The 17,005-nt window shown below is 38.9% G+C and overlaps 1 protein-coding gene across 1 annotated transcript; it reads left to right on the top strand.

Moving 5' to 3' along the window:
• The first annotated feature begins 2,183 nt into the window (after positions 1-2,183).
• Positions 2,184-16,790, top strand: acvr1c (activin A receptor type 1C). The gene is given in 10 exon segments (XM_026295997.1): positions 2,184-2,249; positions 2,251-2,470; positions 6,631-6,861; positions 8,757-8,999; positions 9,166-9,396; positions 9,520-9,687; positions 9,864-10,020; positions 10,805-10,929; positions 12,827-12,957; positions 14,282-16,790. Coding segments are annotated over 10 exon segments (1,698 nt in total). The 3' UTR covers positions 14,408-16,790.
• The last annotated feature ends 215 nt before the right edge of the window (positions 16,791-17,005 follow it).

Below are 17,005 nucleotides of genomic sequence, written 5' to 3'. Positions count from 1 at the left end.
AGTACATTGTATAGAAGGAAACCCAGTCAACTCACTCTACACTGTACCCGGAGTTTTAGCAACTCCATTTACCATATTTTCCACATAAAAATCTATTTTTGTACTGTAAAAGGTTTGACATCTGCCGTAATGCAACAATTTAATTTATACTATTTTGGAAAAAGTCAAAAGCTCAGGCATTTTCACTGCCAGCTGTCAACTGACACTGAGTGCACAGCAGATATCTTGGCAGATGTCAAACAGAGAAAGGACTTCTGATGGTTTGCAGACTGATTAATATGCTATGAGACATGCGGGCCAGACGATAGAAACGCAACAGTGGGTTCCTGGTGGTGTTGAGATGGCCTGCCTGCATGTATCAACAGCTGTCACACTTTCTATGTAGACTTTTTTTTTTTTTTTTTTTTTTTCATATTCATTATCATTTGAGCCTCAGGTCACGGAGTTTTACTTTAACCAGTTTTAAAATCCCATCATGTTTCCTTGAGGTGCTGCTCTCGGTTTCTCTTCTCCACCTCCCCCTAAAAAAGCGCTTGTGTAGTTAAAAAATATTCTGAATCATTTGATACATTGAAGCAGTTACCAGAGCTTTATGGTAAGTGGTTTCAAAAGGTTTCCACAGAGGTATCACAATATATCATCACATTCAAGACAAAAATGTACAAAAGTTGTACCAGTGAGCATTGGAAACATGTTTTTGTAAGTCTTGATAATTATTTTTAACTAGTCAATGGACATTTTTAGTTTCTATTTGCTGTCTCTGTTAAGGTTTTCTATGGTATAGAATATAAAGTGCAAGAAAAGGGATCGCTGTAGCACCACAGTTCAGGATGCCAAAGTCTTATTTGTATGACCAACTTTTTTACACATTTCAGCTTTCACATGTGGAACAATAACAGCAGAAGATACCATAGTGGTGTTTGCAGAAACCATAATAGAGCTGAGGTCGATGAAATCAGTAGTTATATCTGTCTATCTTTCTCCCTGTTTCCAGAGATGTGCTGCAGCTTCCCTCCAGTTTGCTGTGACTACATAGAAAATGTTTTCTTCTGTTTTGTTCGTGTCATGTAGTTTTTGAGTTTTTTTAAAATCTCCCTAGTGACAGTGGCAGCGGTTGTTGCTATGGAGCCTGAGCAGCAGAGACACGACTTCACATATATGACCTGCTGTAAATAACTTCTTGCATGCAGGTGAGTTGCAAGTTTTGCACAGGTGTATATAGAGCAAACTCATTCATGATTTACTGCCTGAAAGTGTTTACTCTTTGCTTGGTTGTGAGGAATGCTAGCTGTGGTATCTGCCAAGCCTGGTTTGTCCCATTTTAGCTGACCTGAGAGCTGCTCACATCCAGGGAGAGAATTTGCAATAGCCACAGGGGTGCAAGATAAGGCTGCTTAGGCCTGGATTACCAAACAGGCAAAGCAAACAACTGACGGTCCCAAAGGGGCCACAAACTTTTGAATTGATGTTTAGAAATGTTAAGACAAATTTGTTAAGTGATTTGGGATTTGGGATTCTCTCAAGTACAGTAGTGTTGTGTAAAAATCCAGATTTTAGACCTCCATTCTTTCCATTTCCATTGGTTTCACATGGTGCAGATTCATAAATATAGTTCAGTTGTGTCAAATTATCCTGCACTAATTGATGCACAAAATCTGGGGCAGGTAGTGTTCAGGATAAGAGAACTATTTGGTAGCCAGCAAATATAATCTACTCTGTGCTTGATAGAAACATGGAAGTGGTAGAGTCCATACACAACCAGACCACAAAAGAGGGGTTTTTTTTTTTTGTTTTTTTTTTGCCCCAGACTGGTTTATTTCCTCCATATGGGTTAATCCATCCAATTGAATTAATTTAACATTTAATAATCTTTATTATCTTTATGGCAGCGTGTGTATATATATATATATATATATATAGCGTATATATATATATATGTGTGTGTGTGTGTGTGTGTGTGTGTGTTCAGTCTGTAATGTTGTACTGCACAAGTCTCCTAGTGTCATCACATTAACTTTGTTAGTGTAATGTAGACATTTAAGGCAAAAGGTGAAGTGAAAACTGCCACCTGAGTGAACAGAGGTCATTTCCATATTCAATAAGCAGCTCCAGGAGGTGGTGTTTCCTGGACCTGCAGCAGTTAAATGGATATGCGAGACACTTTCTCTCAGACTCTCATTCACATGTCTTTATCTGAGGTCTGCAGAGCTAATCCTCTTAAATTCCACTAAACAGAGGCGGAGCAAAACCCTCTCATTGCGTTTTCCACTTTCCTCCCAGCTCGTTTACAGTGACAGGCATTCGTGGCGGTGTGGCACGTCCCCGACGCGTCTTCTCCGCAATGTTGTTTTCTGTAGAGTAGCTACGTAAAACGGAGAAGAAGCAGATGCGCCACTTACCATGACTTGTCCCAGGAAGAAGAGCGTTCAAGCGGCGTTGATCTTCCTGTGTGTCGCCCACCTCACCGCAGGTACAGTAGCTGACACATTCGTCGATTCATTCATTCAAGTTAATCACATATTCTAAGGGTTTTGGCGTCACTTCATACATTTATTTCTGAAGTTGACTATAAATTAAACAAAACAAAACAAACAAACAATTCAGGTAATATTTTTTCTTTAGTTTATTGATTATTGCTGTTCTCTGAGTACAAAGACCAACTATTTCTATAGGGAAATAACAAACAATAACAGTATACTGTAAACAACCTGTTTTCCCATGTTGTGTTATGTGTGTAGGACAACAGGTTGTATAATATTGTCTGGTTTATTCTGTCTATTCCTCCAACCTTCTTATTCTGTAATCTTATGGTCAGATTATGATTTCATTGTTTTGGGCAAAGCTCATAACTTGATGAGTTATGAGCTATGAGTTATGAGTTTGAAATATCAGGGTTGTTTCTATTTTCATTTATGTTTACTCATGTATAATTGAGATCTGAATTGTAGCCTTTTATCAGACTCACTTGGATGTTAAAGATTTGAGTTGTATTTTGAGTTCAAACTAAACGAAATGAAACAAACAAATACAAAATTAGTCAGTTAGGCTGAAAATGGATATTCAGCTGTTCTGATAATCAGTTGCTCATTTCAGTCGTCACCTTGGACTCCTCTCTGGTTCAGACCTCTCCACTGTGAGGATTTGCATCTTTTGCTTCTCACATAAACTAAATCATTTTTGAACTGTTGTTTGGACAAAAGTCAAACTGATAAAATACTATGTGAAGAAATGACAGTGACTGCTGACAACACAGTCAAAGCACAGAGCCAAAACAGAAGAACTATAAAAGGAAATATCTTTACCCGTGTACCTATTGCTGCCACCCTGATGTGTGACTAAAAGCTTGTCTGTCTCATAAAGTTAAAGGTTTCAATGTGCTGAACCTTTTCTTTCTTTTTTCCCTCCTGCTAATGGTTTAGGATTTGAGCAGGGCATTGACTCTTTAGCAGTAAGTTGGGTAGGAGCATTTTAAAAGGCTTTAAAAAGCAAAAGTTTTCAGTCATTTCCTGTTTTACACACAGCAATAGTAAGTGCACTTACTGCAAACTCTCTTTTATTAAATATAATTGAAGACCCAAATTCATCTAATTGGCAGAGTGTTTTTTTTTTTTTTTTTTTATCTCAGAGATGACCTCATTCAAAGTAACAGGCTCTATAGTGCTGGGTTAGGGTTCTCTCTCCTTATATCATATCATACATACCATAATATGATGTGTGAGTGGTGCTTTTTGTCAGATTTTTGCTTCTGTGGTTAAATGGTTTTACATGTACCCAAGCCTCTTGGCTCTAATACGTTTCCAGTGTTATTGCAGCTGAATAATTACTTAATAAGTTGTTTATGCCTGCAGAAATAAAGGGGAGATTTAGTCCTTCCTTGCATTTGAAAAATTCCTCAGTTATGAAATGGAAGGTTTTTCATAACTTTTGCAAGGTTTTCTGCTGCTCTAAATAATTTCTTAATTGGTAAACATTCTGAATGTCATATTAGATTTTCATCCAGTTCTAGTGTTGCACCTATTTCCAATGACAAAGATTATGGGTTATCCCCACTTTACTAAACATCTCAGAGATACTTTTAAATTTAATCAACTTTATTCACTTTGGAAATGACTCATATTTGACTGAACACACCTGATCCAGGTAACCAGCAGTGGGTAGTTGAAAAAGAAGCAGGGTATTGAGGAACATGGGTTGACCACCCTTGATCCCCTCCTGCTGAAATGTGTTGTAAGACCTCAAGTGCATTAACTGTCATTGATTTCTGGTTCTCTTCACACTGATTGCATGTTTCTGTGACTCATCCCCTGTGCCACATTTTACAGAGCTAAACAACCTTTGAATTCAGAATCAATATGAAATCACATGTAAAGGGAAAGTTCGGGTCACCTTCTGTCTGACAGAAAAACCCAAGCACAGAGAGGAGGACATGCAGCTGTAAAGTGAGAAATTCGACTGAGGGCAAACACTTACCTAGTTTTCTAGTTTTGTGACAGCGTCGTATTAGGCTGTGTGAGGTTCAGTTATGCTGTAGTGTAACCTTCTGGTCCTTTTGGTAAGGTAGTCACATCCAAAAATATGAAAAATATTCTTTCCACTCTGCTCAGAATTCATGATGGTTTTTTTCCCTGAGTGGCAGTGGAAGGTCTACAGGCACAAATTTTGTCCCACCCACAGAGGCCAAAGACGTCAGCTTTGATACAATCACTGCAAAGGGATGCCAGGGCTGGATTAGTAACACAAAGTTTTTTGGTTTTTTTTTGTTTTTTTAATTCATAATGTGTAATTAGGAGACCTATTATCGCAGATTCCATGTGGCCAAAACTGGACATTATAGAGCAGTAAACACACAAAAATATGTGAAATTAAAAGAATTTAGTTTAATAGATTTGATTGAATGTGTTGAGTTTGGTGAAGAGTTTTTTTTAAGACATCGCTACAATACGTGATTATGCCAGCTGTTTTGTTTTGAGAACATAATGCTGTTTTTGACAATGTATTTTCTTTCTCCAAATTAGGCCTTTTGTCTCTAATGATGATAATGAATGGATAAATGTTTTAAAGTACTGCTTTCCTGCCACCATATGTAATTAGAGAAAATATCAAACACACACTTCAGTTTACCTGTTTTAAAAAAAACCAACCTTGTGATTCCTTAGTTGTAGAGTTACAGTCTGTTCAAACTATATTTAATAATCTTGCCTTGAGAAGGTTGTTGCCCAGCGACGCCCAGGTATGCTGTATAGGTAAGATGTTTTTCTCATATTCCAAGTTTTCCCGGAACTGAATTCCTAAGCTCTTCTAATTTTGGATGAATTTTGCCGTGACATTTGTCTTACTACTCATGTAATAATCTGTACTTTTATAATTGTCAATAATTCCAAATAAAATACCAAATTGCAATTAACAAACTGCAAATTAACAACTTATCTTGTTAAAATGTAAACCACGTTACTCTGCTGGATGACCAGTTTGTCCATCACAACAAACATGGTTACTATTGTTTATGCTGAGTCGGACCTACTCCCTCTTGGTACTTGGTAAATGTTCACAGGTAGATACTTTATTCATATGTACTCTATATTAATCTGTGTTTAATAGTCATTATCAAAATGCACTTTTTGTCCCTTTATGGGTAAAATTAATTGCAGTGCCCAGTTATTTTGGAAAATTACTGAGCTGTGAAATAAAACTGTATTTTTAACTTTACATCTTCAGTAGGTAGAAAAGTTTTTAAGACAGTTTCTTAAGAACAAGTCAAGTCAAGTCAAGGTAGAATGTACCTTGTCACCTTTTGTCATAAAGTTGAACAAAACTGCTTTCAATGCTCCAATGTACAAAATAAGGTAGAGAAGTGAATCATTATTGAGAGATGGGCACTTTGCACGTTGCAAACACTTTGCTGAATTAATTATTTTTTTCATAGGATTTGTTGACATTGAGAAATTAAAAAACAATGTCAGCATTTTCTTTTGATGTATTTATAACTTCATCTTTGTTAGTGAGCTTCAAAACTGGCTGGGTATTTCAGGGGTGACTTTCTCTTCATATTTATACAATAAAAGTGGTTTATTGTGGAGTGTCCCAAGGATCAATCCTTAGCCCCATGCTGTTTCCTTTTATATAATTAGTCTTGTTAAAAAACATGATATTCATCTGTGTCTTTAGTTCAAACATCAACATTATATCTTCAAGAACTATCATATCATTTGTTAGAGGAATCTATTATGGGTTAAAAACTCAAATCTACCTTAAAACAGTTAGCATGTACAAACTTCACAGTTATTTCATAGTTTTTCTAGTGAGCAGGGAGTGCAGCCGTGCTTATTAATCACTCAATGTCTTATCAAACAAAGCATGACAGCAGCTTCAAGTAGAACACAAGATTATCTTGGTCTTAAAGCAAGAGGCATTACACCGGTTCCTCCACCTCCAGCCAATTAAGAGCATGGACCTCCTTACATAACAGGTGCATCATGCTTCTAAGGTGTTAAAGACCATTAGCCATGACAGTCTGTGAGCATTGTCTAGTGTCCTTTTGCTCCTGTTTCACAGATCATTGGATTAACTGGTGTCTACCAGAAGGTGTCTGTGAAAAAAACTAACCATCTTGAGTAATGCAATGTGTTTCAGGTCTGAAGTGTGTGTGCCAGCTGTGTGCCAACCACACCTGTGAGACGACAGTAGATGGTGCATGCTGGAACTCTGTGATGTTGATTGATGGGAAGGAAGAGACCGTCAAGTCCTGCTTGTCGCCTTCTGAGATGAAGGGCCAGGTTTTCTGCTACAGCTCCCGTAACGTGTCCAAGAGGAACTGCTGCTTCACTGACTTCTGCAACAATGAGACTCTGCACCTACAACCAGGTGCAGCCAAGTTTTTTCATTACTACTTCATTCCAAGATAGGTTTAATAAACCATAATGCTAAACTGTGGCGATTCTGAAATGTCTGTATCTGTGGTTGAAAATATATTCATCCAGTCAGACAGTCAGCTAATGTCACACTACTTAGATATTACAGGAGTCTGTCAACAGCAGCACCAACCCAATGAGTGTGGGATTTCCCACTCATTCTGGCCTGGCTAGATGAGGTGGATGCTGATCCTACTAGATCCTGTGACATAACAGATCTGGCAGAGACTATGGGATGGCGGTTTGTGATGCTCCCCCCCTCCTCCCTCCCTTGATTTATAAATAAATACTTTGCCAGGAATGAATCCTACTGCAAATGAAACGCCTCTCATGCGTCTGCTGGTTGGAAATTGGTAGAGGGAGATTAGATACAACTGTGGATACACAAATCAGTGGAAAATGCTACAAGGTCATTTTTACACTTGGTGTTGGTCCATAGAGGTTTTGCTGAATTATTGTCTAATATATTTTTCTACCTATTAACATATAGTTATGAGGACACAACAATCATTCTGTTTGATTGCTCTACTAAATATCAACGTGTAAGCTCATCCAGTGTGTTTTTATACACTAAAAAAAATGTATTTGCATTAGTGCTTTGACATGTATGCATGTCCTAATAATAGAATGCATACACTATACTTTACAGGTATAAGATGAATTGAGTGGTTTTGTTTAGCTGTGTTTATGGCTTAGTTTGCCATTGTAAACTCTGATATGGATAACGTCTGTGTTCTTCTGTCCCTGTTATTTCCAAACATGTATTTAGTTAAAATGTAGAAATGACCATGGTTACAGTTTGTCAAAGATCTTTTGCCACTGGGCCAGAGGAGAGTAAAGTCTTGTTTTGCACCATATCTCCTGAGGTCCAGTTGGACACATGTATTTAGGTAAAAGGTTAAAGATGTCTTAGGAAACTGTGGATTAGTTCACAATGTGTTGCTTTGCACATTGGGCCATCTGTGTGTTTGTGGCTGTCCTGGTGAGGATGTTTCATGCTTCAGGGGATTTGAGAAGATGAACATGTGTTTAGCCCGACCCATCATTTAATTGTAGCATTATGCCACAGTGCTGTTACATTGTTCATTGTGCAAACTTGAGTCAGCACATCTGTAAATCTCATGTTATCACAATGCCGACAATCTGTGCTATTTTTGTCTCGTTGAGGTCTTCTGTGTCCACCCACAGACAGAATGAAGGTCAGGGATAGAAATGACAGGTTGCATTGTTTGCCAAACCCACAAATTCTGACAAGGACCCACAATGCACCTGGTTTTGATTAGTGCGTGTCACTTATATTAAATGAAGAGGCATACATTTTGATGTTTCTTTTTCAGAGTAGAGTTTGATGGCACAGTGTATCTGTATCTACTTATCACTTTGATAAATGGCAGTTGTGGGTAGTGATTAAAATGTCTGGCACTCTAGTTTTTGGAACAGACAACTGCGCGTCTGCCAAATGTACAATTTCTATCTCTCTAAATTTTAAGATTGCCAACTGGCTGATGTCTTATTTTTGCCAAGCCTGTATCAAGGTCAAAGTAGTGATATACAGTATAGTACATCAGACATGTCTGTCTTCACATTACAGCAGTAATATTACACCAAAAATAATATTTTGTTCCCTTGAATGGATAATTTCTATGCTGTTGTTGTGAGCAACGCCATAATCAACACGACCACCAGAGGGTGCAACAATCATAAAGAGCCCCATAACAAAGAACATCATTTCAACCCCCCCTTTATACTGCTGATTCTTTGTCTCCAGAAGTTATTTTCAGGGAACTATATGTTAATCATATTGACTTGATGAATTTACATTGTTATGTTGTATATGTATGTTATCAGAGAGGCCTTTGGAAGAGCCTGGCTGGAGCAGGTTGCAGCTCGCTGTGGTGATTCTGGTGCCGTCCTGCCTATTGAGTGTGGGTATCCTTCTAGGTGTGTTTGCTGTGCAAGGCCTATTCTGTGCCTACTGCCGAGCCCACAAACAGGACCAGGAGGAGCCTCTGGATGACCAGATGCTCATGTCACCTGACAAATGTCTCAAAGACCTGATCTATGACATGAGCACTTCAGGCTCTGGATCAGGTGAGAGAACTGCTGCCCACTGTCTTAACTAATGTATTCAATTGCTGTAAACTGTAAGTTTTGTTTTCGCTACAACTTTTGTCACACTGCGGTGCGTTGAGACAGAAGTATCTTCTCTGCTGCTCATAGACTTTTCTGGTGGAATTATTCACTTTGAATTTTGCAGGACTGCCACTGCTGGTCCAGCGGACCATAGCACGAACCATTGTCCTGCAGGAGACCATTGGGAAGGGTCGATTTGGTGAGGTGTGGCGAGGAAAGTGGCGAGGAGAGGATGTGGCGGTGAAGATCTTCTCCTCCAGAGATGAGAGGTCCTGGTTCCGTGAAGCAGAGATTTATCAGACTATCATGCTCAGACATGATAACATCCTGGGATTCATTGCTGCTGACAATAAAGGTGTGTGAACCTTTGAATGTACAATATGTTGATGAGTTCAAGTACACTAATCTAAATAATCCAATGCACAGTAATTAAATAAGTGCACTAACCTGTGACTGTTTTATATGTTGTGTGCTGCAGATAATGGCTCTTGGACTCAGCTCTGGTTGGTATCAGAGTACCATGAGCATGGCTCCCTGTATGACTACCTGAACAGGTACACAGTCTCAGTGGAAGGCATGATTGTCTTGGCTTTGTCCATAGCCAGTGGGTTGGCACATCTCCACATGGAAATTATTGGCACACAGGGTAAGGCTGTCTATTCCCCTTAATAAATTAGGTATATGGTTCGTCTGACCAACAGTCCAAAACATAAAGATATTTGATTGACCATGATACAAGTCTTAAGAAGGCAGCAGTTCCTCACATTGAAATTTCCTGGGGCAGGGGGCTATAATCATATTTGTTCTCTTTTTGGGTTGTAGGGAAGCCTGCCATTGCTCACAGAGACCTAAAGTCTAAAAATATTCTTGTGAAGAAGAACGGCACAGCAGTGATCGCTGATTTGGGTTTGGCCGTGAAACACGACTCCAGCACCAACACCATAGACATACCATCCAACCACAGAGTGGGAACCAAGAGGTTGGATATACATCACAAGGCAACACACAAACAACACATACAAAATACAAACGTGAAATGAAACCAAAGTGTTTTCAAACCTGGTCTGATTTATTTGATGCGCTAGGTTTCACACAGAGTTTCCATATTAGTCATCCTCTGAATTTCCCTGAAGTCAACATGTTTTGAATTAATTGGCTAATACTGTTAATTGGCTCGCAACAAGACGCAAGCCGACTTCATAGGCGCTGTTCTGCAAGAGAAGCAGACCCCATAATTAAAAACACTTGTTCCCATGTCTAATGAATATTCAGTCCCAATAGTCCTAAAATAGTATGCTGTTTGTTAACTGAGTAATGTTAGCTGGGTGTTTACACACTGCAATGATGAAAAAATAAGGTCGGATGAGAAAAATACTGGGCGGTCATGAAAAGCAGAAGTTATTTTAATGCGAGAAAGCAAACAGGATTTTCTTCTGGTAAAATCATTTATTTGCTCTCATACAGTAGACAAACATAACACTCGTAGACTTGGCGAATCCTTGTGGTAATATCAACAGCTTACAAATTCAAACTCCATAAAACATGAATTATATCTCAGTCATACTAATCATAGCGAGGATGATGATGACTTGTTTTGAACAAAGCAGGAACAAATTATACCATTTAAAGAAAACAGACGTTTACATACAAACTGATAAGTTTAGCTTGTTTTCTTCTTTAGTTTATAACAGGCCCACACACTGGCATCAATGAAAGAAAATCTTGTTTATTACATTAGGCTTTAATAAATTTGTCCTCTACAGGTACATGGCTCCAGAAATCCTGGATGAGACAATCAATATGAATAGCTTTGAGTCATTCAAGCGGGCAGATATCTACTCACTTGGCCTGGTGTTCTGGGAACTGGCCCGAAGATGCTCTGTGAGGGGTACCTTAAATGACACAGGCTCTTATATACACACACTGGTTGATCAATATTCATGGAAATATTTAATGGATAAATCACCTCTTAGGTAACCTGCACTTGTCCCAATAATTGCCACAACTGTCCTGTCAATTTGTCCCTTGTACACATAAATATAAGGTAATTGATATGAGATCCTGTGTAAGGTTATTGATATGTTTTTCAGTACACTCTACAGTGGGTACGGAAAGTATTCAGACCCCTTTAAATTTTTCACTCTTTGTGTCATTGCAGCCATTTGCCAAAATCAAAAAAGTTCATTTTATTTCTCATTAATGTACACTCAGCACCCCATCTTGACAGAAAAAAACTGAAATGTAGAAATTTTTGCAAATTTATTAAAAAAGAAAAACTGAAATATCACATGGTCTTAAGTATTCAGACCCTGTGCTCAGTATTGAGTAGAAGCACCCTTTTGAGCTAGTACAGTCTTCTTGGGAATGATGCAACAAGTTTTTCACACCTGGATTTGGGGATCCTCTGCCTTTCTTCCTTGCAGATCCTCTCCAGTTCTGTCAGGTTGGATGGTGAACGTTGGTGGACAGCCATTTTCAGGTCTCTCCAGAGATGCTCAATTGGGTTTAGGTCAGGGCTCTGGCTGGGCCAGTCAAGAACGGTCACAGAGTTGTTCCGAAGCCACTCCTTTGTTATTTTAGCTGTGTGCTTAGGGTCATTGTCCTGTTGAAAGGTGAACCTTTGGCCCAGTCTGAGGTCCTGAGGACTCTGGAAGAGGTTTTCTTCCAGGATATCTCTGTACTTGGCCACATTCATCTTTCCTTCAATTGCAACCAGTCGTCCTGTCCCTGCAGCTGAAAAACACCCCCACAACATGATGCTCCCACCACCATGTTTCACTGTAGGGATTGTATTGGGCAGGTGATGAGCAGTGCCTGGTTTTCTCCACACATACCGCTTAGAATTAACGCCAAAAAGTTCAATCTTGGTCTCATCAGACCAGAGAATCTTATTTCTCATAGTCTGGGAGTCCTTCATGTGTTTTTTGGCAAACTCTATGCGGGCTTTCATGTGTCTTGCACTGAGGAGAGGCTTCCGTCGGGCCACTCTGCCATAAAGCCCCGACTGGTGGAGGGCTGCAGTGATAGTTGACTTTGTGGAACTTTCTCCCATCTCCCTACTGCATCTCTGGAGCTCAGCCACAGTGATCTTTGGGTTCTTCTTTACCTCTCTCACCAAGGCTCTTCTCCCACGATTGCTCAGTTTGGCTGGACGGCCAGGTCTAGGAAGAGTTCTGGTCATCCCAAACTTTTTCCATTTGAGGATTATGGAGGCCACTGTGCTCTTAGGAACCTTGAGTGCTGCAGAAATTCTTGTGTAACCTTGGCCAGATCTGTGCCTTGCCACAATTCTGTCTCTGAGCTCCTTGGGCCGTTCCTTCGACCTCATGATTCTCATTTGCTCTGACATGCACTGTGAGCTGGAAGGTCTTATATAGACAGGTGTGTGCCTTTCCTAATCAAGTCCAATCAGTTTAATTAAACACAGCTGGACTCCAATGAAGGAGCAGAACCATCTCAAGGAGGATCAGAAGAAATGGACAGCATGTGAGTTAAATATGAGTGTCACTGCAAAGGGTCTGAATACTTATGACCATGTGATATTTCAGTTTTTCTTTTGTAATAAATTTGCAAAAATTTCTACATTTCTGTTTTTTTCTGTCAAGATGGGGTGCTGAGTGTACATTAATGAGAAATAAAATTAACTTTTTTGATTTTGGCAAATGGCTGCAATGACACAAAGAGTGAAAAATTTAAAGGGGTCTGAATACTTTCCGTACCCACTGTATATCAAGTTGTTGAGCAAAAAGCATATTCAAAAAAGTCCATGTTTATTATTTTCACAGGACTTCATGAAGATTTCCAGCTGCCTTATTACGATCTGGTGCCTTCGGATCCGTCCATCGAGGACGTGAGGAAGGTGGTGTGTGATCAGAAACTCAGACCAAACATTCCCAACCAGTGGCAGAGCTGTGAGGTGAGACATAAAAAAAAAAGTCTAGAAGCTTGTACCACTGACACTATGATATTAATCAGTGTTTATTCATTAATCACTAAAATGTGCGTGAAACTGTAATATTGAGATACACAGAGCTAAAAACAGATCTAATGTGCCTAATGGTTAAAGGACACACAAAGAAGTAGTGGTTTGTTGCCGAGGTGGTCACTATGTGTATGATGAACACATTATAAATCCACAAACTAGATGAAAACACAGAATCATTATTTTCATTGGAGCGCCCCTCGCTGGTGACTGACAGCACTTTAAAGAAACTATCATGACGGGTTGTTTCTGAACTTTTAGGTTGTGCTGAACTTAACAAATCAGACTAAAAACAGTCCCATTTGAACCATAATATGTTTGGATAACGTAGAAGAAAAAAAAACTGCATGGTTACTACAAATTCTTTGTACTGAACTGTTTTGAATAAACAAAGTGATTCATAATTTCCACTTGCTATTTAGAGGTCTTGGCTATCATTTCCCTCAGTTATGATCATGCTCTCACTGAAATAGGTAACTACTCCAATCTGGGAACATGGTGACATTAACAAGGCAAGAACCCTGAGCATACAACAGTGCTTGGTCAAGTGTAAGAACATGAGAAAGAAGGAAGAACTTCAATTTCTCTCTCAAGCGGTCTTTTTGTTTATGTGTACATCCAAATGAAAATTCTGTAATTCTATAACTTAATGACTATTTGAATGAATATCATATCCTTTTGTGCTTTGTGCGGCCATACAGGACAAACATACACTTTTTTCCTTTACACATTTGTTTGTTCGAAGCACACCGATGCCTTAAGAGAAATCAGAGCTGAACCTTTTACATTTAACCTGTTTATTCTCTTTCAAATAAGTTTGACTAATGTGGAACATTGTTTAAAACCTGTACATTCATGTGTGTTTCTTGCCTATGGCACTGTGTTTCCAGATATCGTAACACTGGGGGAGCTGAGTGTTATTATAGGAGCTAAGAGTCATTGTCAGAACCAAGTTTGGGAGGAAAAAAAATGCCACATTTCCTCAGTCATACCAGCCGAGGAAGGATGTCAACCCTGATGCTTTTCTTAGCATCACCCTCTTATAGTGAGTGACAGGATGGGGGTCAAGTCCTTACTTGACTAGACCCCTTACTGGCACTTTGAATCGATAACTAACAGAAGAGTAATGAGGCTACTCGGGTTAATCATAATCAGGGTCTCTTGTTATTTGTGCGATTCAAGACAGGAAGCTGACACTTTTGCCTCATGTCTAAATTATATTTTGGCTTTTATATGTGTCTTCTTGTTGATACACCAGGCTATGCGTGTGATGGGCAAACTGATGAGAGAGTGTTGGTATGCTAACCCCGCTGCTCGACTCACAGCTCTGCGGGTCAAGAAAACTGTGTCTCAGCTATCTGCCACCAAGGATGTCAAAGATTAGTTAGATTTGTTGCCCTGCAGATTAGCACTGGTGCTGGCACTGGTGTAACAAAAGGAACTGGGAGCAAAAAGTGAGAAACTGTGGTTTCTGACTGCGTAAAACTGCACTCTTCAGGGCACACCCACACTTCTCACCGTCAGAGATTCACTGGATTGTTGTTGTTGATGCCAAAGTATTAGCAGGATGCATCTGTGGCTGATTTGCACCTAGACACCCAATCAATCAATCTGAATCAAACAGCTCAAATTTTCTTAGGAGGAGCCATATGAAATGAGAATATGTTTAATGTATATACAGATTCTTTTTCTACCTCATACATTGAAGTGCCCGAAGCTTGAAGTTGCACATTGTGATGTTTTTGTGCCATATATTGTAGCAAACACAGTATTGTTAGGTAGGTAGTGCGCTGACAATCACAAAGGACGATGGATAATAAAAACCGTAACTTGTTCTGACTAGTTTCAGTTGACACATATAGGCTGTTCTTGATAACCTGAACATTCGAGCGTTTAAAGTGCTTTTGCCTAGTTATACCAGTACTGTTGTGCATAAACTATTTTTTGAAAACTCTGGAAAGTCCACATCTAACAGCAGCACAGTTACAAGAGTTTTAAAAAAACAAAACAAAACTGTGATCTAGTTCTGATTATTAACCATTCAGCATGACTCTGTATTGTTGGTGACAGTGCATTGGTCAGTCAGTCTGATGGGCCTAATACCGCAGCAACTAGTGGATAGGTTACAGTGACAGTCGGTACAGACAGTCCCAGGAGATGAACTCTAATGCCTGGACTTTTCATGTAACATTTTTTGACTCACTACTAATAAGAATCTATGGATGGGAAAAATGTCTATTTTAAACATCCTCCCCAGACAGCTGACGCTATAAATGTTTAAATCTTGTTGTTAATATGAAGAGAAATAATGAACTCCTGCTATACATTTTGCACATTTGAAGCTTTTAGTTGTGGCAAACAGCTGAGTGATTGATGCTCACACACGACTGTGAAAGTGTATGTTTTGTTCTTAGATGTATTTATTAAACTGGAAGCGCGTCATTGATTCAAATTATACAACGAAGCCACTTTAAAAAAAAATCAAATAAACTTCATTTCAGTATTATTAAATTTAGCTGAAGGCTTCTGTATTTTTTAAGCAGGGAAAAGTAACAGTGTTATTTTCATCATATCCGATTTACAGCAGCACGTTTCCTGCTCTACCACATAATGATGGTAAAGACAACAAGATAAATCGACAAAGATTAACTCAAGGCTGACGTAGGAGCAAAACGTAACACAATATGACGCTGCGTTACTAGTGTACATCAGCGCCGGTATTAGATCAGTTTAAGAAATTTCACTTGGACAGCACCGTTCGGATAATGGGGCCACACTGGGATCACTAATGCCACTGTCAGATGGGGCCTGTACAGTCTTGTCATAACAGGCTTAGGGAAATCTGTACACCATGTGTGCATGTATGTGCCCATGTGTGCGCAGTCATGCCTGTATGTGCATGTGTCTGTGATGCGATCCAGTGTAGATCCTGATTATTCATCGTCGCGTTTTGTGAAACTGTGAACGTGGTGCTGTGGATAAAAACGTTCTATGTTTCTCATAACAGTTTGGCTTTTAGTTCATGTCGAGCTCTACATCCTCATTTAATGTTCGTGTTTATTTGTTACTAATGTAAGTGAAATACTTCAAAATAGCTGCTACCACACACACACACACACACACACTACAGTATATAAGTATTTTCATGTTATGATGGTATCCAAATTACTGGATGATATTTATGTAGCATCAGCAGTGTTGCCTCTTAAAAATAAGCTATGGTAGCCTCTTGCTGTCTTGGCAAATATCAGCTCATGTTCAACTCTTCATATTTTTTCTTCCTGTGAAATGTTTATTTGACATCAGTCATGGAGTTATTTGACTGTATTGCAATGAAAAGGTAATAGTGAAAATACATTATTAAAGCATCTAACTCTGCCTCTGCCCATTAAAAACCATTCATGTAAATTAGTCTTTTGTCTTACGTTTCATTCATATTGAGCCGAGCTTAGATGTTGTCTGTTGTGTCACATCTGCTTCTCTGAGAAATAGGTGGCACAGATAGGAACTGCTAGTTAAGCTTATAAAAGACTTCTGAGTCATTCCAAAGAGGAGCGATCACCATGTGCAATTTCTGAGTGGTGTCTTTTTTTTATATATACATATATATATTCTACTGGGTTTGACATAGCCAAAATATTAACTCATGTGATACTGCTTTCATAAATAAAACCTACTTTTGATTGTTAAAACCTCCAATCATTTATTTATGTAGGACTTTTCTGTGTTGTTGCTCAGATGTGCATATCATGCCATCACATTGTATCTTTTCTCCTGCACTATTTATTCTGTATAGAAATAACTGAGATCAGTGGGTCAATAAACGTTTTTTTAATGGAGTGTGATTGTTTCAGGTCTTTCCTCATGATAGAAAAGATTAGATTTATTTTTTTTAATCTAAAATGTCTAACATTGCAACTGTAATTTTGAAAGCACAGATTTTGCAACGCTGTGCACATTATTGCATGTAGGACAAAACTTT

Source organism: Mastacembelus armatus, chromosome 21 (assembly GCF_900324485.2).
Source record: "Mastacembelus armatus chromosome 21, fMasArm1.2, whole genome shotgun sequence".
In the NCBI taxonomy this organism is placed as follows: Eukaryota; Metazoa; Chordata; class Actinopteri; order Synbranchiformes; family Mastacembelidae; genus Mastacembelus; species Mastacembelus armatus.
The sequence above is the reverse complement of the archived record's forward strand: the minus strand, read 5'-3'. Positions and strand labels throughout refer to the sequence as shown.